General features: G+C 42.4%; 1 protein-coding gene across 2 annotated transcripts; it reads left to right on the top strand.

Moving 5' to 3' along the window:
* Positions 1-9,405: 9,405 nt before the first annotated feature.
* Positions 9,406-23,849, top strand: SMARCE1 (SWI/SNF related BAF chromatin remodeling complex subunit E1). Of its 2 annotated transcripts, none has more exons than XM_069952053.1 (11): positions 9,406-9,492; positions 10,628-10,670; positions 11,167-11,210; positions 12,502-12,606; positions 14,260-14,340; positions 14,511-14,642; positions 18,297-18,468; positions 19,050-19,222; positions 21,000-21,101; positions 21,295-21,532; positions 23,147-23,849. In XM_069952053.1, exons 2-11 carry the CDS (start codon positions 10,664-10,666, stop codon positions 23,368-23,370), a joined length of 1,278 nt encoding a protein of 425 aa, XP_069808154.1. In that variant the 5' UTR covers positions 9,406-9,492; positions 10,628-10,663; the 3' UTR covers positions 23,371-23,849. The 2 variants fall into 2 exon arrangements, with proteins under 2 accessions (XP_069808154.1, XP_069808155.1); XM_069952054.1 differs by having other exon boundaries at positions 12,502-12,600.
* The last annotated feature ends 2,746 nt before the right edge of the window (positions 23,850-26,595 follow it).

Consider the following 26,595-nt stretch of genomic DNA (forward strand, 5'->3'; position numbering starts at 1 on the left):
ATACAAATGTAAGCCCCGGCCGTTAGACACAGCGCTGCAAGATTAAAAGCTGTTTTTAGGACAATAACTGCATTCCCTGCCGAAAGGACCCCAGGACAGATCTTGGATTAAAAGCAGCTATCCAAAGGTGCAAGTGGTTTGGGGGGGACAGATTGTGGGTACAGAGTCACTTTAAGCATGCAAAGTGCCATTCCCATCACTCTATGGGTCCACAACATTTACAACATTAACTTACACTATGTATGGTGTATTAAAGGAAATGGGTGCGCCCCTGTTAACCGGACATAGACCTCCATCAATGCCCTAAAATATTACGTGAATGTAAATGGGTTTTTTTTGTTGTTGTTTTTTTTACAAAAACTGCTTTGATTCCCAAAAAACTTGAATATGTCATAGCTATGCAAAATAAGCTGAAGAAAATACATTGCAACCTTTAGGCCAGGAGAATGTAGATCTATGTATCATATCTCTCAATAGGGAAACAAGATACATATATCTCCACTATACATTTTTTTTTTAGGGAACTACAGGGCAAAAACAAGGAAATAGTAGAATTAAATTCTAGAGCTATACACATAAAACACACTACAGACAAGTCTTTGGCAATGGCAGTGGAAGTGTTGGCAGTGGTACATATCAATATGGGCCACAGGTGTAGGACTTAAAGTGGTTTGGACTAGCACCTAGCACATCACACAGTTAAAGATTACAGTGAAAGGTTGGCTGCTTGCATTGCAGCTAATTAAAAAGAATGTGGTCGTCTAACAAGGTTAAAGTTGCCATAGAGTACATTGGGTCTGATGTTGTCCAAAATTGCAGACAGTTTGCAAGTCATATTTTACAGTCATGTGCAGGAGGCTTAAAGGGAACCGTGTCGGGGTGACGCCTTCACCAAAAAAAGGATGGATGTGGTCCACGTGGCCAGAGAAGAAACCTATAAAACTTATATAGGATATTCCTGTGGGGCTGTGGACTGATTTGACTGTGATGAGGTTCCGCAGGCTTCTAGCTTGATGTCCACTGTCCTTTAACCTAAGAGTGTGTAAGGAACAGTATAGCAGTGAATTATTAGACCGGATATCCATGTTCCTGTAGAGACCAAAGTAGTCAGTGCACTAGTGGGGTATAGAGTAGTGACATGCCACCAGCATTTCTACCACAAGGTAGAAGATCCAGTTTTGTAGAGAAAGACCACTAGTCTAGAAAAGTTCCTTGTCCTGCTCTTATCATCCTATCCCAGCTATATAGCCCACAGTGTGGCCATGCCATCCATGTAGACACCAGCACATTGGACCTATAACCACTGAATGTATACACTGCAATAAATAAGGCAGCTATATGAAAAAGGCTTATGTATTTTCTATTGTGTTCAGGTATTTATGGCGGACCTAACAGGCCTCTCCACCAGCTCTCCATGCACTGACTTGTTGTGGGGTTGCACATAGCAGAAAGAAAGGCTGCAGTGTAAAGCATAGGGGAGTCACTGATCACAGTCATACCAACAATGGAGAAATGAGTGACTTACTCATAAGTCCACAATATATGACCATAAAATAATAAGGTTATTATCTTGTTTATTGCAGATAAATAATTTGTTCTTAATGAAGCAATTAGCCCAGGCTTTCATTAGAATTATAAGGACTGTATTTAGAGGATATTTACAGCTACTTTTGCTGCCACCTCATCGGATGACGCGCTCGCATTTATTTTATTATTAGCCGTACAGATTAAGTCGGTCTAATTCGGATGCATTCTGTTGCCGCCCTTAAAACCCTTAATATTCATTGAGAATTTATTGCTATAATTTTATGGATTTTTTTTCTGCATCATCTGCAAAATAGCATTCCCTGCGTATAAGGGACGTTATATATACTTATATATACATCATAGTGTATTCCACCTTGTTGCATTGAAATGTGACAACATACAAATGTAAGATTTTTCTATAGGGGATTTAGATGGTTTTAGAGGTCATTAAAGGGATTAATGGGTTAATTAGACAAACAGATCTGCAACTGATCGACAAACTACCAATGTAATGCTACGTTTACACGGAGCGATAATTCGCCCAATCGATCGTTTAACGATTTTGAAGCAACGATTTGGTTTTTATAACGATCAGCGTTTAGACGGAACGATATATCGTTTGAAAAAATCGTTATTGCGATTGTTTTAAGATCGCTTAAGCCTATCTCACATAGGGTGAATCGTTGAAAGACTGTTTACACGAAGGGATCTGCGAATTTTCAGTGAACGACCAGTGATGATTTGAGAACCTGTTGAAAGATCGCGATGAACGATTTATCGTTCGCCGCTTGATCGTTTGCTGTGTTTACCTGAGCCGATTATCGCTCAAATGTGATCGTTATCATGAAACTTCGAACAATAATCGTTCCGTGTAAATGCACCATTAATTTTAGAACTCGTTGAAAGACAATGATTAATACTGCTGTATTACATAGCAGTGTAGTGTAAGCGAGCACCAATCCGCTAGATCGGCGATCGCTTACTGAGCCTATTACACAATGTCCATGCAGCCCTTGTTTTCACATAGAAAATAATAAAGTTTATACTTACCCAGGCTCCCACAGTGTTCTAGTTCCTTTTACAAGTATTAAAGTCAATGGCTACCATCCAGGTGTGGTTAGTCACATGCAAGGGGTTCTTTTCAGCCCCTGGCATACAAGGGCCCTTATGATCCCTTTCTGCACGGTTGCTTTTTCCACCGCTAGAAACAAGATATACTGCACTTGATCTGAGCCTAAAGGCAATAAGTGATAGTAGTGGTGAGTATTATTCACACCAGCAGCAATTCACCCCTGCGAAGAGAATAGCAAACTGCGGTCTACTGCTGTCTTCTAAACTGTCTAGGCACATGCCTATTTTACCCATATAGTTAATAAATTACAGAACTTAAAGTCAGACTCTTTTGGGGAGATTTATCAAACATGGTGTAAAGTGACACTGGCTGAGTTGCCCCTAGCAACCAATCAGATTCCACCTTTCATTTTCCAAAGAGTCTGTGAGGAAAGAAAGGTGGAATCTGATTGGTTGCTAGGGGCAACTGAGCCAGTTTCACTTTACACCATGTTTGATAAATCTACTAGTGGTCTCTTATTTCCAAAATGGTGGCTTGGGGATTCCATGAGGGCAGGTATTCCATGAGTATCAATGTAAGTTGGTGGAACCATTATATTTGGCGCCATAGTCACATCTCCTAAGTCTTCCTATGCATAATAAAGTTCTCATTCAGGTCAGGAGATGAATTAGGCTTTAGGTACGTCACTCCACTTGGCTTTGTTCACCAGCAAAGGGAAGCTATGATAGGCTAGAGTCACATCCTAGACCTCCATCACATCCATAGACTCCCACCTGATGGAGGCCAAAAAAGTGGTTTTCACTGAGGCTGTGTTATTTTTTATGGACATATGTTTCACAGGATCCTTTAAAATAAAAAATGGCAATCCATCATAGTCATACAAAGAGTCCCTCCATACTGAAGGAACACAGTGTGAAAAGAGCCTTAAAGCGCTAAAGGTCTCGGGAGGAGGAAACCTCTGATGGAGAATTCTGGGAAGAGGGAAATCGGGACAATTCAGGGAAAGGTGGAGAGAAGATTAGGCCGAGTCTCCAACCAAAGGTTTTCATACATTGGTCGACACTCTATGCCAACCTCTAGATTGGCATAGAAGGACAGAGACCTGAAAAGATACAATACAACTATTCTTGGTTGAGCGGGATGTTTCTAATATGGTTTCATCCTACGGGAAGACATCAGAGGTCGGAGATCCACCCTGCATGTATTGGTTGTATTATAAGTAAGAAGATTCATTTGTGACATTGGAAATGTCCATTCTGTCATTGGAAATCATAACGCAATAGCTAACCAGTACTGTACTGCTCTATGTATGCAGGCTATATAATGTGCAGCGGGAGACGCTTCTCATCTACTCAAGGGCTGCTTCTTAGCTTCGCCTTTCAGCAATATCCGGCTTCTTGAATGTAAACGCCTTGACGATTGTGTTCTCATGTTAATGTATGGCTTTCCAGGTAGTCGTACTAATAAAATCTAGTTTTTGTGTGTGTATAAGTAATACATGGTGACAATGAGAGGAATAATAGATACATCATTGGATTTATGAAACGCATTGTTTTGGACAATTACCGGTCGGAGGTGATGACACGTGGATGGCTACGACCAATTTTAAATAAACTTGCTGTTTTTTCATCAATTAGCGTCTGAGTTTTTTTGCTTTTTTTCAGGCGCATGCAAGAGATATATGTAGACGTGTGTGGTGGCTAGAGGAAAAAAATGAGGAAAATAAATAGATTTGTAAATTATTGCGATTTAAAAAATCTCAAGCCTTCAAGTACTTATCAGCTGCTGTATGCTGTGCAAAAGTGGTGCATTTTTTTTCCAGTCTGACACTCTTTCTCTGCTCTCTGCTGCCACCTCTGTCCATGACAGGAACTGTCCAAAACAGGAGATTTGCTGCCACTCTGGACAGTTCCTGTCACAGACAGAGGTGGCAGCAGAGAGCACTGTGTCAGACTGGAAAGAATACACCACTTCCTGCAGGACATACAGCAGCTAATAAGTACAGAATCATGTCAACGGAAAGCAAACTACAGTATCTCATGATGTCAACAAAGGCTGACCCTGGCAAAGCTGGTTGTAAAGCCATCATGGTTCTAGAGAAGAGCATCATGAATGGTGAGATGTGTATGGGAATTCATCAGTGTGATGTATGGCCTATATAACCTGACAATAACCTGGTTTTCCACATAGAAGCATACCCAATGAACCTAATGCACCTGGGCCCAGCAGCTTGAGGGGCCCTATACAGTCTCTCTTTCCAGTACCATAAATAAGGCATTATAGTTCCATTATGGCCCACCGGCTTCACGTTATGCTTTTGAGAAGAGATATTTATGAAAGCCGGAATCAGATGCAGTTTTTTGAGCTTAAACTAGAAATGGATCCAAAAGGAAGTCAGAGTATAAAGAACAGACCGGGGCTCAGTGTACATTATTGTTCTAATTTTCCTTAATATAGTCCATCTAAATCAATGAGAGTCAGACCCCCAGCACCCCTGCTGATCAGAGCTGCGCTACCCACATACACATGGAACAGAAGCATAAAAAATTTGCTCCATACATTGTATAGCGGCTCTTCAGTGCTACTGCAGCTCATCTCTTATTCACTTAAAGTGTCACTGTCGTAATAATTTTCATAATCTAAATCAGAAGTAGATGTGACATAAAGCAAGTTTGATATTTCTATTCATTATTTATTTTTTAGTTAGCATAGAAAACACAGCACTTCCTGTTTTCTGACAGTTTTTTTTCTCAAAAAACAGGAAACAGAAAACAGGAAGTCCTGTGTATCCCAGGCCATCTGAGCACTCACAGAGAGAAGGCAGTCATGTGACTGATGGACACATTGAGCCGTGACTCTGTACTGGCCAGAATTCCTGCGTTTAGTCTGTTTTTTTTTTAACCAGCACAAATCAGAAAATCTGCCTTTAAGAGACTGGACCTGGATTTCTGGTAAGTTCAACTTTGTTTTACAGCATGATAACAACAAACATAACAATAAGGGGGGGTGATTTTTTTTCATAACAAAGGCAAATCGCTTGCCGAGCCTATAATACTCGCTTACCCTGTGGGTCAGGCTGTGTAATACTGCCATATTATTACACGGCCATTAAAGGGGTGCTCCTGCGAACACGTGTTTATTTCAAATCAATTGATATCAGAAAGTGCCAGAAATTGTAATTTACTTCTGTTTAAAAATCTCAAGACTTCCAGGATTTATAAGCTGCCGTATACCCTGCAGTAAGTGATGTATTCTTTTAAGTCTGACACAGTGCTGTCTGCTGCAACCACTGTCCATGTCAGGAACTGTCCGGAGCAAGAGCAAATCCCCATAGTAAACTTCTCTTGCTGGCCACACTGGAGAGGATACACCACACCACCGATAAGTACAGGAAGAGATTTTTAAATAGAAGTAAATTACAAATCTCTTGCACTTTTTGGCACCATTTGATTTGAAAGAACATTTTTTTTGCTGGAGTCCCCCTTTAATTTAGTTGAAGTTTGAATGGTTTTTGACAGAAATCTATACAGATTTTGCCCCTGTGAGTGCATTCACTACACCTTTTGTTTGAATCGCACTGTAACGTAATGGGGTCCAATTTCACCTGACAAACTTTATTCTAATGATTTAAGAATTCCATATACTTCTACATAAAGCTTGGTACCAGCAAACAATACAGGACACATGATATGATGATAAACCGGTTACCAATTCAGGTTCTCACCTCCCTCTTCTGGTGGTCACAACCAGTAGTTCTGCTGAATGGGACACTCATAAACTGGTCAGGTCCAAATCTTCTTTACCACTGGGAGCTAACTGGTATTCCCATCTCAGCTTGTTATCCCCCATACTGATACTAATCCCCTCCCCCCCCCCCCTCCCCTCCCCCTTTACCAATCCCAAGGACAGGTACCGGTGGGAGGTCACACACACACATTGAATAGAGCACTCAAACACGCGAATAGCATACACTCCATTTCTTCTCTGTGGGGCTACGAAACACTTCCGAGGTGTGAACTCTGCTTGTGTGGATGATGCCTTATTGATTAGTAAAGTTACCATTGAACTGCACTATTCTACGGACTGGTTCTTTTGTGTCCTGGTCACCTGGTCACATCTCCACTACCTGAACACCAAGGAACTGTATCTGGTGCCCTAAAGGACTAAGGGTATTACACGGAACGATAATCGGCCAAATAGGCCCGATTCAGGCGCTCTGTATAAAAAATACAACGAAGAGCCGATGACAACGATCATCGGCTGATCGTTGATATAGGTTTGTACCTATAATTGTTGGGTGCCGACCATGTAATAGCAATGCGCGCCCCGCAACTGATGATAAACATTACCTGTCCATGCTGCAGGGCTCCTCTTCCTCTGTGCTTCTCCCCGGGTCCACGCGCTCCAGCTTCAGAGCTGCCTGTCTCAGCTGACAGGCCGCTCAGCCAATCACTGGCCGGGACTGCAGAGGCCAGTGATTGGCTGAGCGGCCTGTCAGCTCAGACAGGCTGCTCTAAAGCTGGAGCGCATGGGACCCAGGAAGAAGACCGCAAGAGGCGCCCTGCAGCCTGGTAAGGTAATGTATAAAGTAAAAGCAAGGGCTGCAAGGACATCGGTAGCGATGGCCTTGCAGCACTTGTTAAACGATTATCGGGCCGTGTAATAGGCCCAGTAAAAGAGCGCAGTTTATAGTTATTATCGGGGCTTCATCGGCCCGTGTAATAACACCCTTAGGGTAGCTTCACACGTACTGACTCGCAGCGTTAATAACGCTGCGAGTCGGCTAGGTCCTGGCAGATCACTTTCACTACGTACACACAGCGGTCTGAACAACCGCTGCGTGTATGTAATTCTGCCGGCCGCTTAACCCCTTCAGCTGCCGCCCGGCTCCCGCTCTGTATACATTACCTGTCCTCACTGCACGGGGTCCCGGTGTACTGCTTTCCCGCCCGGCCAATCAGTGACTGCGGCAGGGCAACACACTGATTGGCCGAGTGGGAGAGCAGTACGCCAGGACCCCGTGCAGCGAGGACAGGTAATGTATACAGAGCGGGAGCCGGGCGGCAGCTGAAGGGGTTAAGCAGCCGGCAGAATTACATGCACGCAGCGGTCGTTCAGACTGCCGTGTGTATGTAGTGAAAGTGATCTGCCAGGACCTAGCCGACGGTACGTGTGAAGCTACCCTAAATGACATCTCTACTGTGCAGCCCCCCTTCTTTCCTTTTTGCTGTCACCTCTCAGGGTTGTGCTAAGGACCTTACATCTACTCCTATTACCATGACTAGTCTGGGGAGAGAGTTCCTGTGTGTGAGTTATCTAGTATTACAAAAAAAGTACCACAGTTAGCCATGTCTGGCTAGAACAACCTTAGCGGAGTGAAAGTGATTGGGGGTAACTTTATTTACACAGAAGGGCGATCGAAGGAGTTAAAAGGGGGGGGGGGTTAGTCAAATTTAGCACTATTTAAGCCGAGACTCTGCTGAAAATCACAAGGATTCCTAAAGGGTCACCCCCTGTGGCGCAATCCGTGGCCCTGTTCTTACAAGAGAGAAGGCCATTGACAGACAGAGAAGTGAAAAGCTCATCCCTCCTTTGTTAGGCTGGCTTCACACTGCCTTAAAATCCTGGAAAAATGTCAATAAAACCCCCAGTGGCCAGATGTTAGCTGGAGGTCCATGGAAGTCTATATTACGCCTTACTGTGTAAGAGAGGAGAGAAAAATGCCACCCCCAAAAAACACCATGTGTGTAAGGCATTTTTAAGCCTCTGTGGCAGTTTTGTCAAAAAACACGGAATGCTGCAGGTGTGGCGTTTTTTTTCTGGTAAACTGTGGCGTTTTTTTCTCCCATAGACTTCAATAGGAATGTTCTGGTTATCTTAAAAACGCCATTGCTGTGAGTATGGTGTCTTTTGTCACCTTTGTGGTCCAGCAACTAGGTCACATGGAAACAAGTTAAACGCACTCAAAAACGCCTAAACCACTAAAAAGATCATTCACACATAAAAGTCAAAAATGCCAGAAAAATGCGAATACATGGGGAAAAAAAACGCATTGACAGTTTTTTCTGGTGTTTTTTTGGGGGAGGCCTGAAAAACGCCACACAAAAAGCATGTGTGAGGGTGCCCCTAGAGTCAGTGTTTTACAGCCAGTTCAGAGCGCAGAGGGGCCCCCTATGCGTCATGGGCCCCCGGGCAGCCGCCTACCCTATGGGAAAGATGGCTCTGAGCCCTATTCTAATTAGTAGGGATCATACACGGAACACATCGGGTTTGGGATGTATTCACAGCAACTCGAGCTTCCAGTGTCAGCGGTGACTGCACGCCAGGGTGGGGAGACAAGCATTCCCAGGGGTTGTCTGAAAAAAAAAGTTTTTGTTTTTTTTTCATAACTATGTTCAGAGCGCCTGAAATAAGTTAAAAACTAAGCGAAATAGAGCCGTGCGAAGCGGAATCACTCTAATATAATAATCTAAAAATATAATAAATAAAAAAAAATCTTATCAAAATCACTGTAATTTTTTTTTTTTTTTTTTTTTGCATTCACTCCATTGTATCAAATTTCAATGGGGAAAAAACCTGCACCATTCGTCCTCAGCAACTGCATGTTCGTTGCAGCAGATTCGTCACTTACAGTAAAACACTAAAAATCTTGAATACATATGTTTAAACAAAAATAATGTAAACTAACAATATATGAATAATCTGCGAACCGGTTCCAGGCTAGTCTTGTGTGTATGAGCGCACATATTCTTTTTTTCAATAGAATGCAGGCCGACGACTGTGGTGAATGTGCCGCAGTCCGCGCTATTGTGTGGAAAGTGCGAGAGCGGATGTGAAGGCTCAGCCTCTTCCTGTGAGGGGGACAATAGAGCGGAGCTGGTAGAGGCGGCGAGGTGAGTGCGGGGCTGAGGAGCCGGGCTGGTGGCGGCGGGGTCCGGGGGGGATACAGGGGGCGAGGAGGGGGGCAGAGCACCGAGACCTAGGGGGTATATCCCGGCTGTGAGTGACGGGAGCCGGCCGGGTGCTGCGGCCTAGTAGCTGGGAGGGCCCGTGTATGTGAGAGGCTGTGATACAAAGGGGAGCCATGGTGTCCTGACTGTATCCCATAGTATCATATATATAATGTGTGTATATATATATATATATATATATGTGTGTGTGTGTGTGGCTATATACCTACAATTACAAGCACATCTACACACAATGACCAATTCTGTATAACTACAACTCCCAGCATGCCCCTATTAATGTACAATCAGATCATCACATGAATAATCTTATCCATGTCCATTACCCCAGGAGCATCATTGGGTTACTGATGATTTCCGCCGGTTTTGTATGTGTATTAGCGCCACATATCCCATGTGACCTATAAGGAGGATATAAATAGTTGTACCAAAGATCAAACTGAAGGACAAGTGTCTGTCAGCTGATCACCGTCCCCTTACCATCCTTCCTAGGACACTCATTTGCCTGGTAATGGAAGGGCCTTTAGACCAGTAATCGGGCCGTGTTCATATTACAGATGCGTGAAGGGGGCTGTGGCACGTTTATAGGCTTATGCCCGATAGGGACATTGGTCCTAGCAGATTGGCACAAGGCCATTTAGGCCACGTACAAATCAGGCCGTTCTTGATTTGTTAAATTATACCCCCAATGCATCTGTATTCATCCATAATTTTTACGTATACACAAAAAGAATCTTGTAAAAAAAAAAAAAATGGGGGAGGGCATAAAAAAGACGCTCTCATTGAGTTCTGTTGGTCAATCTAAGGCATCTTTGTATTTTTTTAAGGCATGGCCAAATCACGCATATGAAAAATTACAGACATGTAGAAGTCAGGCCCTATAGAAGTCAGTGGGACTGTGCAGGTGAATACTGGATGCAACAAGCTGCATCATTTGCATCCATTATAAATGGTGGATCACTTGCCCCATTTACCTAAATTCACAAGATGAGGGAAAAGTCCTTACTCTTCCTATAGTAGATTTCATTTTACTGACACTTTTTTCTCTCTCTCTTTTTAGGTTTCAATGTGGGAATTGAAGAAGTAATCCGAAAACATGTCGAGTAAGTGAAAGTGTTATAGCTGTAGTGATATTTTCATTAAATGTTGCTAAGGGTATGTTCCCATACATCTGTATATCTGTACAGTTCCCCCACTCCCAGCATCTAATTACAGATGCTACCCGGGCAGGGGAGAGTCCGTTATAGACATTCCACGTCCGTGTTCTGTACGGAACATGTGAATGTAGCCTAAGTCTGGCTTTACATGCATTTTTTAGTCAGTGTTTTACAAAAAAACAAGAGTTAGTGTAGATTCTTTCCTGTTTAGGGCTAAAAAAAAAAAATACTGGCTGAAACCCTACATGTAAACCCATTCTTATCACACGTGTCTGCTGTATCGGATCAATGCTCTTTACCCTGTGTTTAAGCAGCAATCTCCTCACTAATTCTAGTCAATGGATGAGCAGTCCCAGAAGTCAGTTCTCCTATTACAGTAACTAAATATTATGATATTGTTTTTATCTGCTGCCTATTTATCATCCTTTGTTCTTCCCAACAGAGCGACCGTCATATGCTCCGCCGCCTGCCCCGGCACCCACCACAGTAAGTAAAAACTGTTTCTTAATTCCGGTCTTGCACATATTGTACAGCAGTATGTACTATAGAGCAGCTGCAGCCGGTATATACTGTACCTCTTCAGCCTCACCTAGAACCTGCAGCCTCCTCTATAGTGGACCTGATGTACACTCAACTTTCTGGCCTTATACTTCACTTCTGAGAAACCATCGAGCTGAGCAACAAATTTATAAACTAACGTGAATTCTGAAAACCCAGAAAATGGATGTGCACTAATTTTAATCACATTTCTATGTGAGTTAAAATTAGTTTTTATTTTATTTTATATCTTTATTTTTTATGGGCAAACCTTGTTCCGCCAAATGCTGAGCTTTGTATATAAAGCGAACCCCCATGCCTGCTTTATTCATAGAATTACATGTTGTGTTGTCTGTCGGTCGAGTGCTGTCATCTTGTATGTTTGTGGTTTCTCTGTGCTTTTTGCTGTGTGTGATAGACTGCATTGTCCATGGTTAGATCTCTGACTTGTCTCTCAGTATCTGACCTCTCTCATTGTCACTGTTAGGATACTGAACACAATTTATAGATTGTATTTCTTAATCTCATAGGCACAGAGGAGATCTGTTAGGCCTTGTCCACACAGCCGCATTTTTTAGTCCTTGGATTAAAATCTATGGGCCAGTGCCACGGTCCACAGTCTGCACTGACTTCACAAGTGAATGGTCTAGGATTGCGGGCGGTACATCCACTGGCTGACTGCAATAACAAACGGTGCATTACAGTCTCCCTCACGGCTGTGTGGACAAGGCCTATGCCCACATCCCTGTTTGGTTTTACCCTTTTGCATATAGTCTGGCTTTTAGAATGTGCAGAATAGATCTATTACATGATGACTGTACATTTCAGTACATAACAGTATAATATATATATATGTATATATATTTAACCAACAGGATCGCTATGGTCAGAGCTGCCCTTTACAGGCGGCCCCCTTGTGGGTGGGGAGGTGAGAGATTACCCACAGTCTGTTAGCACCTTTTTTTCTCACTAGACTAGGGAAGGCCATAATTCCTGGAAAGCCAACGATTTCAGAGTGTATTTGAAAAAATTTGTGCTCTTTAAAGTGAGTGTGATGCGCTGCTGCTTTCCCACAAGCTTTTTATGTATTTAATCCAATAATAGATGCGCTCTGCAGCTTCTTATACATGCCATATGCAAATCATTTTCATTTTGTGACTTTTTTATTTTTTATACTTTTTTCTTTTCTTTGTTTGAACTCATTTCTCATTCGTGTTTTTGTCTCATTTGTTTCCATCAGCAAATGCCCAGCACACCAGGGTTTGTGGGATACAATCCATACAGTCATCTTGCCTACAACAACTACAGGCTGGGAGGGAACCCAGGCAGCAACAGCAGGGTAACGGTAGGAGATTGTAACTATGTGTGACCTGAGGCCTTGCAGCACAGTCGGACGTTGGGTTTGTGTTTACGGAGGAGTCCAAGCTCTATCCCAAAGCGGAGTGAACCATGCGGTCTGATGAAGGCACTGGCTGGTTAGGCTGGGTTCACACTGCGTTTTTGCAGTCTGTTTATTATATCTGTTTTAGGTTACTTTTAACAAACACAACTTGGTGAACCATCTTTTTGTGTACACTAAATAAAAGAAACTCATTCTGTTTTGATCCGTGTTTTTTTTTTTTTTTTTTTTTTTTTTTTTTGTATAATGGAAGTCAATAAAAAAAAACTGATGTAAACGGATTGCACGCAATTGCATCTGTTTTGTTTTTTTTCAAATGTATACATTAAACAGAGTGCAAAAACGCAGTGTGAACCCAGCCTTAACTGGTGTGGAACGAGAGCCCTAGTTACAACTGTGCGTAAGTGGAACTCTGGCTGCTAACCCAAAAAACACAGATTGTGTTATTTATCCTCTGCGGTAAGGCTTCTGCTTGTAGAGTACCCCTTTTTTGTAGTAACGTCTTGCATCGGTGACAACTTGCACTAGACTCTTCGACAATAAGGGTTTTCTTATAAAGATAAAGCAGCTCTCCATTTGACCTTTAGGGAGGTGTGGATGTCATAGAGAGGGTGCTGCTGCATAAGCCCCTGGCCATCCATTTATCTCTGCCCAGTGAGTATGCATTAGTGGCTTCCTACAGACCCACAGTGATCAGATGATCCTGAGTTGGATCCCTTTTAATGCTTTCCAGTATCCAGTTTTCATAGTTTAGTGATGATTCGAACATAGTGATCATTGTTGTGACTGTTCATTTTTCTAACAGCACTACAAGCTCTGGGGTCTGAGCTTTTATATACAGGGATACTGTGCTTTGATAAAAACCCTTTAGTATCATGTTCTAGGTGATGATATATTTAAAGTGAATCTGACAGCTGCCATTCAGAGTCAAAACCGCTGTCACTGTTAGATGGCTGATAGGACAATGAGACACATTGGACATTCATAAATGTCTGTGCCTTCATAATGTACAAATATGCTTTTATGTTCCAGTGCAAAGTGTCAGAGAGGTGCAGCAAGCTGGAATGCCTCCTCGCTCCCCCTCCCATACCTGACCCTGCTTGAATGGGTTAGGAGGCAGTACAGCTTTCTGCACTTCAGGAGCTTGGGAAAGCCCCTTCAGCACAGGTGAATGAAAACATTTTTGTACATTCTGGAAGCACAGATGAATATGGGAAGGGTGCAGTCAGTCTCCTTGCTCTAACACTGCCAGCAGTGTGGAGCCTGAATTGAAGCTGACAGGTTCACTGTAAGCAAACCCCTCTCCATTATACCTTTGTTTTTTTAAAGCTATTATCTAGCTAAAGACAGCACATGAGTATTCCTGCAAGATTAAAATAGAATCACGTCACTACCGCTTTTCCTATGAAAAACAGAAATGTGCATGTTTCCCAGTGTCACAGAAGCCATAGTGTTCAGTAGAGGAGAACTTTTTTATTTTTTTATTTTTTTATTTGTACCCATCAGTGTAATTCTAGTCTTAAGTGTTGTTTGTGACAGGCGTGCTATAGTGAGTAACACAAACTCTACAAAGATTGATTTTGTGATCTTCTCTTATAGGCTTCATCTGGGATCACAATCCCAAAGCCCCCGAAGCCTCCAGATAAGCCACTTATGCCATACATGAGGTACAGCAGGAAGGTAAGTGATCGAACTGGGTTCTAGGAGGAGTATCTTATCCATAGCTTCCCCAAATGCCTTATTAATCCCTTTAAAAAAAAACTAGAATGAACGTTGTACCAAGAAAAACCTGTAGACATCTAAGTAATAAAACAAAAATCCTCTCCGCCACCCTTAATGTCTCTGAATAGGTCTGGGACCAAGTGAAGGCTTCCAACCCTGACCTTAAGTTGTGGGAGATTGGCAAGATCATTGGTGGGATGTGGCGTGACCTAACCGATGAGGAGAAGCAAGAGTACTTGAACGAATATGAAGCTGAAAAGGTACGAGGAATTAGTCTTTAGAAAGCTGAAAAATATCCCTCCAAAAAATCTCATTAGAGCCTCAGGCGCCACTGAAGGCTTCAGCTGCTGTTTCTTCTGAGGTGTGAGGGTTGACTCTGCTGTTCACTGGGTCCCAGGCTGGATAACATGAGAAGGGATTGACTGCTTCCAAAATTAGTCCTAGATAGCTTAAAGGGTGTTAAGGATTAGGAAACTATGGCTGCTTTCTTCTAGAAATTGTGTTACACCTGCACATGGGTTGCGTCCATCATTGCAGTTCAGCGCCATTAACTTGGTCAGAACTGAGCTGCCGCCACTAAACACAACCTGTGGACAGTTGTGGCACTTTTTTGGGGGAGAAAAATATTCATTGGTTTCTAGTCCTGGACAACCCCTTTCATTACCCCCAAGTTTGTATTTTCAGAACTGTGATGTATGAGAATTCTTTCCCCTCCCCCCTAAAAATGTGAGAACTAGAATCCCCTGGAGATATGTTGCTTGTTCATGTAGACCTAATGATTTCAGACAGTGAATAGAGTCATCACTGTAAGCTGATTGTTATACATTGTTAGCGGTATCTGTAGGTGTCACATGTCCACCATACATATACGGCTACACTCATATTTGTAACAAAGCTGTCATATATGTACAATGATTGTACTAGTTGGATTAATAGGATTGTGGTACGTGTAAGTGAGGAAAAGGGGGGGGGGGGTGCATAACAAAATAACAACCAAGGCTACTAAATGGCATAAATGCTAAGCACAGGTCCTCAAAAGGATTTCCACCATAAATGTATGGTGTCACATGCCTTTGGGGCCATCTTGCACTGAGAGGCCTTTGGCAGTGTGCATCTCTTCTCGCTCATTCTTCTAATGGTCTTAACATCAGAACAAGCAGACCTGTATCAATAAAATCTTTATGGCTCTCTGTGACATGTCTAAAGTTTTGTTTTTGACATGTTTCAGTGTGTCTCTCCCCGGCTGTCAATTAAATCTGGTTCAGTTGCTTGAATATAAACCAAAAAGCGAACAAATTAAATCTTTAGCCATTCGGGGAGTAGAGTGCACTGCCACGCTCTTCCCGGCTGTACCATAAAATCGCAGCAGGTCTGAAAACAAGTCGAAAGTTATTACAAATGACTGTAAAGCTTTAAGGGTATGTTGACACACAGTATATATGGTTTCATCGACAGATAAAATATGCAGCATGCCAACAAAGCTGCTCTGCATAAAATCTGCACCCACTGCTGTGAATTTCATGCTGGGGATTTCATTGCAGATTTTGTGCTGTGCTCAATGATTGGGATATGAATAAAGAAAATATTTCAAGTTAGATTTTCCAGAAATCTGCAGCGTATACACTACATGTAAACATACCCCAAGTGTGGCAAGTATTCCTAATGTGGACGCTTGTCCCATTCTGAGAATGCTAGCCAGCACTTTACATTTATAGACGCCTTTATTCCGTTTTTGTATCCAGTAGTAAGGTCTGGGATCTTCTTTTGCAGCTTCCATCCTTTACACAGGCAAATACAATACTTTACATTGAGCCATGACTTTCATGAAAGGCCTTTAATGTAAAGTTCACATTATCTGAGGGGGCCAGAAAACTAAATATATTACTAGATATATCTTAAATCAGGTACCAAGGAGCCAGTGCTGTCCATGGATGCAACTTTTTTAGGAAGGGATAGGATAGAGTTGGTAGCTGTGTGCAGATCTCATAATCTGGGTCTCATCATGACGCAAATAATTAAAATACATTAAAGGGTAACTATAATGTTTAGCAGGCGGCAGGATACACTAGCAAAAAACCTGCTGCTGCTTCGCTCCAGCTTCAGTCATGTTCCAGATTCCATCCAGCAGAGCTGTCAGTTGTTCATAGCAATCAACTGCGCTGCTGGAAGGGATCCGTATCTGGTGCATGCCTGCATCGGGAGCGCGGCAGCAGGTTTTTTTGCTAGCGTATCCTGACACTCCCTAAACATTATAGTTACCCTTTAAAGAAAGCGCAAGTCTGTACTGACTTGACACACTGTAGTCTGTTGTTTTGAGTGGCTCTCGTAGTTTTGTGTTTATAATTTTTTTTTGCTGTCCTACAAGTATTATGTGTATGTTGCTATGCTTTGTGCATGACCTTTGTGTCTTGCAGGTTTACCATTTACAGCTACTGTGACAGCTTCACTTACTACCTGTGTGTATTAAACTGGAGTATATTGTTGGACACAGCCAAGTTTAGTTTAGTTTAGTTGTACTTTGCAATGACGCACTTTGTTTCCGTAAAATATGCAGCAAAACTGAAAGAAAATTTGAGCAGTGAGATTTTTTAAAATTGGGGAGTGGGGGTTGTGTTTATGCTGTTTTCCCTATGGTAACTGACATGTTATCTACGATTACAATTATAGGCAATTTATATAACTTCAATTTTATTTTACTGCTTTTAAAAAATTCAAACTAAGAATCTATTTAAAATTTCTGTGTATGACCCTTATGTGTTTTGGCCTATGGGGCTGTTTGAGAGGTAATTTTTTGCACTGTGACTTGTAGTTTTTATTGGTATCTTGTTTGCATATATGCAACATTTTGATCACTTTTTTTTTTTTTTTTTTTTTTACCAAAAATCAGTATTTTTGCACTTTGGCAGGTTTTTGTGCTTATGTTTACCATGTAAAATCAGGAATGTGATTAGTAGTTTGAGCGATTTCCCATGTGGCGATGGCAAATATGTTTATTAAATAGGATGGAGGGAGGGGATTTAAACTTTCATTATGTGAAGGGATCTTTTTTTATTTATAAAAACTTTTTAAATACTAATTTGTAGTACCTTCCTCCCAGGGAACTCCTATAAACAATATTATGGTTGCCTATAGGGATGAATGTAGTACATGTCTACTGCATTGATCTATGTGATCTGGACTTTATTTCTAGAGGCTGCTTAATGAGCGACCCTACGATTAGGGTAAGTGAGCCCCATTCTGCTCACTTACAGAGCCTATTAGCTGGCTTTCACATACATTATTAGTGATGTCCATGCAGCCCTTGCTTTAAAGGTGTAAAATAATAAAAATGTATTTACCTACCAATGCTCCCCCGGTGTCGTCCAGCTGCGTCTGTGGGATTCCCTCCAGCCGCCATTGACACTTTGGAGCCTGTTTTTGCAGTGAAAGGCCGCTCAGCCAATCGCTGCCTGCCATGAGGCAGCGTTAATGTCACCGAAAAGGGGGGTAGGTTTTTTCTTTCCCCTCATACGTATTGTGGCCAATTCAAGATCAAAGTAACTGGTTATGTTAAAGGGATAATCTAATGCAATACAAGACACAAGGAGGAATGTCACTACCCCCGCTTCCCTCCCTTTTTTTCTTCTCTATTTCCATACGGCCCCTAAAACCAACAGAATGAGATGCTACGGATTAGTGGAAATTTTATGATTGTCAGATATATATATATAACACCTGAAGAGAATTGACTGCTAATGTTCTTGTGCGCATAAGGCCGAAGTAGAGTCCTAGAACAGTACACTTAAGTGTCAGTAGAGCAGGCGTGAGTGGTCCTGTACGGCAGAGGTCATTCTCAGAATACATTTGTCGTATTGTTAATGGCTGTCTTGTTGTACATGAGTGTAATTGCGGTCGCCGATGTGCTCTTCCTGCAGATTGAGTACAATGAGTCTATGAAGACGTACCACAACTCTCCTGCTTATCTCGCTTACATCAATGCCAAGAGCAGAGCTGAAGCGGCCCTGGAAGAAGAAAGCCGCCAGCGCCAGTCCCGCCTTGATAAGGGAGAGCCGTACATGAGCATCCAGCCAGCGGAGGATCCTGACGGTAAGTTGGGACTACGAGTCAGTGCATCTGACTGAAGGTGCAGTCTGCTTTAGGGTATGGTATGGTCACACTGGGCAGAAAATGGATTTGGATTTAAAAGAATTCACATTCGTGTGACTGCGGAAACAACCTTATTCTCATGTATGGAAGAAATTTTCGGTCTTTAGAATGTCTGCATATGAACATACTCTTACATCGCCTTTTAGATGGAAATACTAGCAAGATTTCTATTTAAAAAATTGTGTAACATGGGAATAATGGGAAATGTAAGGAGTGGGAGCTATTTTGGTTCCTGTACATCTCACATGGTGAAAGCTTCCATAAATGTAGTAATCACTATAGATTATTTCCTACCAGGTAGTCTAGCTCCCCCTAGTGGTATAGGAGAGCAGCACTGCACCTGTAGGATCACTTGTCATTGATTCATGTCTGCCTATTATTTTTAGTTAAACCACATTAGCCCCCTTCCCTTTCAAAATCAAGATTTTAGGATGCAGTGTAGTGGATACATTAGTCATTAGAGTGTTTGCTAATCAAGTAACATTGAGCTCATATGTTCATATGACAATTCTATCTTATAGACTACGATGACGGTTTTTCCATGAAGCATACCGCAGCAGCCCGTTTCCAGAGGAATCACCGCTTGATTAGTGAGATCTTAAGTGAGAGCGTAGTCCCGGACGTGAGATCTGTGGTGACCACAGCCAGAATGCAGGTCCTGAAAAGACAGGTCCAGTCTCTTATGGTTCATCAGGTCAGTACTGGGGTAAATCTGAGGGAAAGTGACTTATTACTTGTGAAAATTTTGCAGGTCACAAGTACATTAAGGCTTCCATGCAGTATTTATGCTCAGTATTGTGGTCAGTATTTTGCTACCAAAACCAGAAGTGGATTGAAAACACAGGGTGTTTTCACACACTGTTGAAATTGAGTGGATGGATGCCATCTAATGGCAAATAACGGACATTATTTCAAAACAATGGACATTGTTTTAAAATAACGGACATTATTTGCCATTAAATGGCGGCCATCCACTCAATTTCAACAGTGTGTAAACATAGCCTTTCTGTGTTTTCAATCCACTCCTGGGTTTGGTAGCAAAATACTGAACAAAAATACATAGCTTAATTCTGCATTTAGGTTCCCATTGCAAAGCTTTTTGCATGAAGTACACACATAATGGCTGGTATTTACAAGAAAAAGAGACATTAGAAACTATCACTTTTACTCAGGTTTATGAACCTTATCATATCTGTATAATATATGGCAGCATTGTTGTGTTGTCTTCCACAATAATACAGAGGGGAATTTATGAAATCATAGACCATAATAACCCTTTGTCTATGGAGGGGCACAGTCTCTTGTAAAGTTGCTTATATATATTGTTTTTTAGAAAGCTAGTGTACATCTGGGGGGCCAAACATGGGAATTGTAATTGTGCAACAGCTGGATGGCCGCGAGTTACACACCCCTCGTCTACATAGTTACATAGAAGCCTGACAAATTAAAGCATACTTGTCATCAATAAAAACTTTTGACATGTTACAGAGAAGTATCAAAACTTTTGATCAATCTGGGTCCAAGTGTTCAGACCGATAAAGAGAAATCTCCATGCAGAGTGTTCTGTCTCTCCGCTCTGTTTATATCCATCGTGGAAGACCCAATAGACTTACCGTTCAGGTCACCCGACATACAGTGGGGAGAGAACTCTTTGCCCCTGCCTCGTTCTCCTGATTGGTTGTGATCTAAACACTTAGACCCCAAATGTCTATAATGACTGGTACTTTTTAGGTCCATCCAACTTAGGTTGGGGAACAGTGAGTGGGGCTGAGCTGCAGAACCAGACTTGGCTGCAAGATTCTATAAAACCTCTTACGTCTTATTGTGGTGCTGTGCTGAAGGAACGAAGATTATTAAAATGTTAAAAGCTTCTGCTCAAAACCTTACTCTTTTTGTTGGGTAATGGCTTCCGTTCTGTCTTAAAATTATATCCCTCTCTGAATGGAAGCGTGAAGAAACACGCTAAGAATGGATAGAAACTAACCTCACCCCAGTCTGCAGGTGTGGTGAACGGGTGTGTCCCCTAATGCCTGATTTACCACTGATGGGACCATAGCTCTGACATCAGCGGAAGGCCATTACACATTCCTTCTCAGTTTTACTGATTTAAATCATCACTTTCCTTTTTGTTATAAGCTTAGAGGGATTCCTCCTAAATGGCTTTAGTCGATGACTATAATCTTGCATTTTCCTCAAGAGCCCCCTTCTATCATCTAGAGCAGAGTGCTTCTTTTTAAAAAGAAATGTGATGTAGTTTGGCTTCTTTGTATATTGCAGGGGAATTACGTGATCCCCTGCAAAGACTGCTCATCACTAGGGCTCATTATGTTCCCAGTCGGTGGTATTCCTTTGTAAAGGTACAAGTGTGAAAAGCCTTCTGGGTCTGAGAGGCTTATGTCTAGTGGGTTTTGTATCATAGGAGAGATTAGGGGTGCCTATGGTTTCCTTACAATGTTTGTTTTTTCCATTAGCGCAAACTGGAGGCCGAGCTGTTACAGATTGAAGATCGTCATCAGGAGAAGAAGAGGAAGTTCTTAGAAAGTACTGAAGCCTTCAACAACGAGCTTAAGCGGGTAAGTTTTCCTGGGGTGTTCAGGTGGCTGACTACTTACTGGGATACTCCTCAAACCCTTCTAGCATCGTTTTTTTGGGCAACAACTGAAACTTGGGCCAATGCAGGGCTCGATCAAATTTAGTAGCTTTGCTTTGAATGGAAGAGGCTTCTGTTACCTGACTTTGGTCTTAACTGTTTTTCTCTTTTCACAGCTGTGCAGCCTGAAGGTGGAGGTCGACATGGATAAAATTGCAGCAGAAATAGCTCAAGCAGAAGAACAGGCTCGCAAACGGCAGGAAGAACGAGAGAAGGAAGCGGCAGAACAAGCTGAACGCAACCAAAACGCAGCAGCCGCTGCTGCTGCCGCCGCTGCAGCCGCAGCTGAGGAGGAGCAGGAAGCAGTAAAGACCGAAGAAAAGAATGGTGAGGAGGAGGTGCCAATGGAGACAGGTATGTGCATTTATGTACCTGATTCACTTCTCAGGGTGGCCTACGGATGCCGCATTACTGATCACATTTCCAATATGCTACATAAGTGACATGCTGCTGGATCAATTCTCAGGGTGGGGGTTTGTCCGATTGCTAGGACTTCCGTAATCTCCAGAATGGGACCCTCAGTTTTTTTATGAATGGAGCAGTGGGTCTTGCGTGCCACTGCATTTGTAACAATGAGCCAGGGGGTGCCTTTCTGGGTATAGTGGGGGTCTGACGATACCCTGCGATCTGACATTTGTCCCCTATCTTAACTCTGAATACCCCCCTAAAAGTGATAGTCACACACCCTTTTCCTCCCTTTTGCACCATCCACCAGCTAACATGCTACACGTTCCATATATATACCTTTATAAAACTTGTCTGTCTGCTTTCTGATCTAAATTGGATCTAAAGATCTTAACTGGACAGCGTCATCTAGGCGGGGCTTCACGGCATCTATCTTAGGAGAAGCCCCACCTAGATAACTGTCCACCGATTTAAAATGAAGCAATTTTAGCAGGTATATACCAAATGTGCAGCATCTAAGCTTGGGGATCGTGCGGAGAACCGTACATAAAGTAAATGGGGGGGGGGGGAATAATGTCACTTTTATGTCTTTTGGTGGCTTCCACCAGGTGCTTTCACCAGCAACATGGTTAGGGGTTCCTATAGTTGGACCACTCCTCAACTGGTAAAGCACATATCCACTGGATATACCTCATCTTAGGTCAGAATAACCTTGTCCAATGTCTGCCAATGTGGAAATAGATTTAAGGACCTTTCATTCTGGCAGTGGGCAAAAGGGTCCCTTAGGTCAGACCCCCACAATCATTTTAACCTTGACATGCACTGTTTACGTGTGCCAAGTCTTATCTAATATAATATATATATAATATATATGGAATAGAAAAACTTGCTAATAGTTAGTTGCCGTCTTGCCGTCTTCACTTTAGTCTCGAATCACATGTGAAGCTTTTGCGGCAGAGTTTTTTCCTATTGTTTTTTATGTAAAGCCAGAAGTTGAACCAATATAAAAAAAGATCTTGTTCCTCCTTCTTGCTTTCGCTCTAGAAACCACATTAAATGCTACATGTATAACTCCAGCCTTAGGTTCTGTTCACATGTGCGTTGTGGCTTTTAACCGTCATCCAGATCGGCTGCACTGTGGATGCTAACTTCATTCAATGGCCTCAGATAGGCACCCCAACAGGCCACATTATGAGCCAGTCATCTTGACAGCTGTAAAAAGCCATTTATGCTGCACTAAACATGCAATAAAATGTGACAGATCTGCTAACTGAGCCTCTGCCAGCAGTGTGGACATAGCCTGATAGACAGCTTTATAGTAATTTTGGCAGGTATCGCATATTCTTCTGGCGTCACAGTAGAAGTGAGCTGCTGCCAGGGAAAACATTCTCATCTATTCTAGCCCTCTGGTATCACAGGGCAAGGATTTATTGCACCACCCACCCTGGGCGTCCAGTCCTTGTCACATGGGAAAAGGACAAAATTTGATTTTAATATAGCAGTCAAGCTGGCACCTGTCAGTTTCCTATATGAGTAATATACATGTGCCACTTTCTTTTACAGAGGACACCCCTTCTTTGCCACCCCCAGAAGAAACCAGTGAGAGCCAGCAGAACGGAGAGGAGGGAACTTCTACCCCTGAGGACAAGGAGAGTGGGCAAGAAGCAGTGGATAGTACCCTGGATGAAGGAACAAGTGACAGCAACACTGGGTCCGAGAGCAACAGTGGAACAGTGGAGGAACCCACTACAGATCAAGTAACAGAGGAAGCCGACCAGAAGGATTGATCTCAATGTGCTAGAGATGCTCGTGTTTTATTTTATTGTTACCCATGGGTTAGTCAGGGAAGACGGCTCAAATCATTCCTAAATTATAATCCCACTGTATTGTTGCCTCTTGACATCTATCTCTGTGGAGAACTTGTCCGCACCACCGTATCTGCTCTGGTTTTACCAGCACAGTGGCGGATGGACATCTGCCCCACAAAAATTATGTCAAGTAACATTTTATCAGGACACAAGACTGTCCCTGGTGTAGTTTGACTAGCTTCAGTGCTAGTAATACAGTGACGATTAAGTCCTGTTTTTTAATTCTTTACCCTAAATTCAGTTTTTAAGTCCCCTCCACCATGCTGCTACTTTGTAGCTAATGCGGCCTAAACACTCTTGGTACAGTTGTGTTAAAAAGAAAAAAACCCTAGTGTATGAATTGATATTTTTTATTACTTTTTTTTATCAAATGAAATAAAGCTGAATTAAATACTTTGTATGCCTGCTTTTCTTCTTTTATACTGTGACACCATTCCCCGCAGCCCTTCAGAATTTACTATATTCTTGACGGTTTGCCAAATGTGTTACGCTGGGAGCTTAGTTTTATGAGATGATAAACTTCATATAGAATAAAGGATATGACGAATTATCTGGCTGCTGATAAAGGAGAATTTATGACTAGGTTACGTTAATAACAACATAGACTCTACAGGTTATTGACATGTTTATGCTCACTGTATTACCCTGTAATTTTCTGTATGAGATGTTTGTGTTTTTTGTTCTCTCTTGCTTGCATGGTTTATTCAGGTTGGCTTAAGGGTGCCTTCACACCTACCGTATCGCAGCAGAAAATCCGCGGATCCGCAGCGGATTTGACAGTGCGTATTTAATGCTGTGTTCATTCATTCAGTTAAATCTGCTGCGGATTTTCTGCTGTGGATCTGCAGCGGATTTTCTGCTGCGATACGGTAGGTGTGAAGGCACTCTAAAGGAGAGCTAACAAAGCAACTAAACTTGTAGCTTCAGACTATGAGAAACTCTTCAACACAAGAAAAATTTTGTGATCACTCATTGCTCAATCATTGAGAGCATTGCAAGACTCCTCCCTTACTGCTAAGTATTGATCTGTCTGACCAGGGGGAGCTAGAAATCATAGATCATTGTTTTTTGTTTGTTTCTTCCTGTCGTGAAGAGAAAATGATTTTTCACATGATGACCTTTTCTTAGTGGATCATGTTCCTAAGACTATTTAGCAGGCACTGTAAGTTAAAGGGTTTCTCTATCTTTTTGAAGACAAAATTGAAATATAAAGTAACAGAGAGGCTGGAGCAGGTGCCCCCCTGAAGCTAATCCGTGTCCTTGACATTTACATTCTGTACTCCTGGCATCATGGCTCCCATCGCTGAGCAGTGATGCCAGTGGTATCAGAGTACTTGCTGAAGATTTAGTACTGGATTGGCGAGGTAAATAGAGGTTTTTATGGTAGCTGTACCTGGCACTAGAGAAGACAGGGGGAACCCGTGATCCTCTGGCTGCTGGAAAACTACATGTCCCATCATGCCTGAATAACCAAAGCCATAGCTGGAGGGTCACAGATTCCCCATGCCTGCATTAGAGGGTGGCGAAGTCTGGAGTAGAGGGAGATGGCATACAACTTCAATACATAGGGATGCCGAAGCAGGGACATGTACTGGTTTGGTTAGGGTCCTTTAAAACAGAATGATCTTCAGCCATCGGTGGCTGCAAACGAGTCACAATCAGCGAGACACAATCGAGCAGCCAGGCCGCATGAACAATCTATCATTTGTGCGGCCATTTAAATACATTGCTATCGGCTGCACCTCATTGATTTATAAGGATGCACAAAAGATGTGATTAGCCGTCAGGTGGGCATTTCCTCAGGAATGAGCCTTTCTAGCAATGCACCTTGCCCATAATCTGCCCGTGTAAAATGGCCCTCAGAGAACAGTGCTATCTATACATGGCTGTCCTGATAGTAAATAGATGACGGGACATGTAGACAGGATTAAGTTACAGGAGGTTTTATCACCCGGGTTGGCAGGTTTATGAGTTCTAACTACAATCATGACTGTATTTGCTGCTGATGAGACTTTTTTATGGCTAATACACTGGAACAAATGTGTAGGATAGGAATGTGTGTTATAACTGGGAACAACTGCTCCCAATAAAGCAGAACAAACAGCGATTACCCCAGAGATGTCCCCGAATACGTCATTGGCGGATCTCGCCGTACTGTCTGCGCATCTGAAGAATTCTGAGAATTATTAGGAGAAATTACTCTGTACTGGGGATCCTCTGTGGCATGTAACCATGGGGGAATTGAGGGTATGTTCACACACTGCAGATCTGCCCTAACTGATCAGCAAATCTGCAGCATGTGAACTTACTAGAGATGAGCGAATCCATGAGCATGCTCGAGTCGATCCGAACCCGAACTTTCGGCATTTGATTAGCGGTGGCTGCTGAAGTTGGATAAAGTCCTAAGGCTATGTGGAAATCATGGATATAGTCATTGGCTGTATCCATGTTTTCCAGACAACCTTAGAGCTTTATCCAAGTTCTGCAGCCCCAGCTAATCAAATACTGAACGTTCGGATTCGGATGGACTCGAACCCGGTTCGCTCATCTCTAATGAGGAACCTTTGGCTCTCCAGCTGTTGCAAAACTACAATTCCCATCATGCCTGGACAGCCAAAGCTTTAGCGTCCAAGCATGATGGGAATTTTCAGAATGTATCAGTATTATTACTGCTGTTATATATTGAGTCACCTGCAATGCACCATTTCTTCTCCATCTAGTAAAGGTTACAATTGCAGCAATCGACCTTTGCACAAAGGAGACCCTCTGTAATCCATGTTCATTCTCTTTATAGCGTCTGTCTAGGTCAGTGCCTATGTGTGCCATGTGTATTAGGGGAGTAACCTTCCCTTCCTTCCTAGTATGGTTCCATATTTCACTTCTGTTTCAGACTTTGCTACCTCCATTCAGTATATTGTGATCTGCTACAGAGCATCATCGCCACCTAGTGGAAGAAAACTATGTGTAACAGCTATGTGTAATGGCCTGGAATCTATGTTCCACTAATGGGTTCTCTCTTTAGTCCAGTCTTTTTCTACTTTCTCCAGCACATTGAAAGCAATCCAATGAATCTGTACTGCTTACGTATTTTTGTTATTAGATTTTTTGTGAATTAATAAAATGTTTTCAGTAAAAAATAGATTT

This window comes from Dendropsophus ebraccatus, chromosome 14 (assembly GCF_027789765.1).
Source record: "Dendropsophus ebraccatus isolate aDenEbr1 chromosome 14, aDenEbr1.pat, whole genome shotgun sequence".
In the NCBI taxonomy this organism is placed as follows: Eukaryota; Metazoa; Chordata; class Amphibia; order Anura; family Hylidae; genus Dendropsophus; species Dendropsophus ebraccatus.

Bases quoted from the DNA above. Each gene is read 5' to 3' on its own strand.
- SMARCE1 (XM_069952053.1), top strand. The intron at 12,607-14,259 runs GTAGGAGATTGT...CTTCTCTTATAG, and splicing joins GCAGCAACAGCAGGGTAACG to GCTTCATCTGGGATCACAAT. The intron at 21,102-21,294 runs GTAAGTTTTCCT...CTCTTTTCACAG, and splicing joins TCAACAACGAGCTTAAGCGG to CTGTGCAGCCTGAAGGTGGA.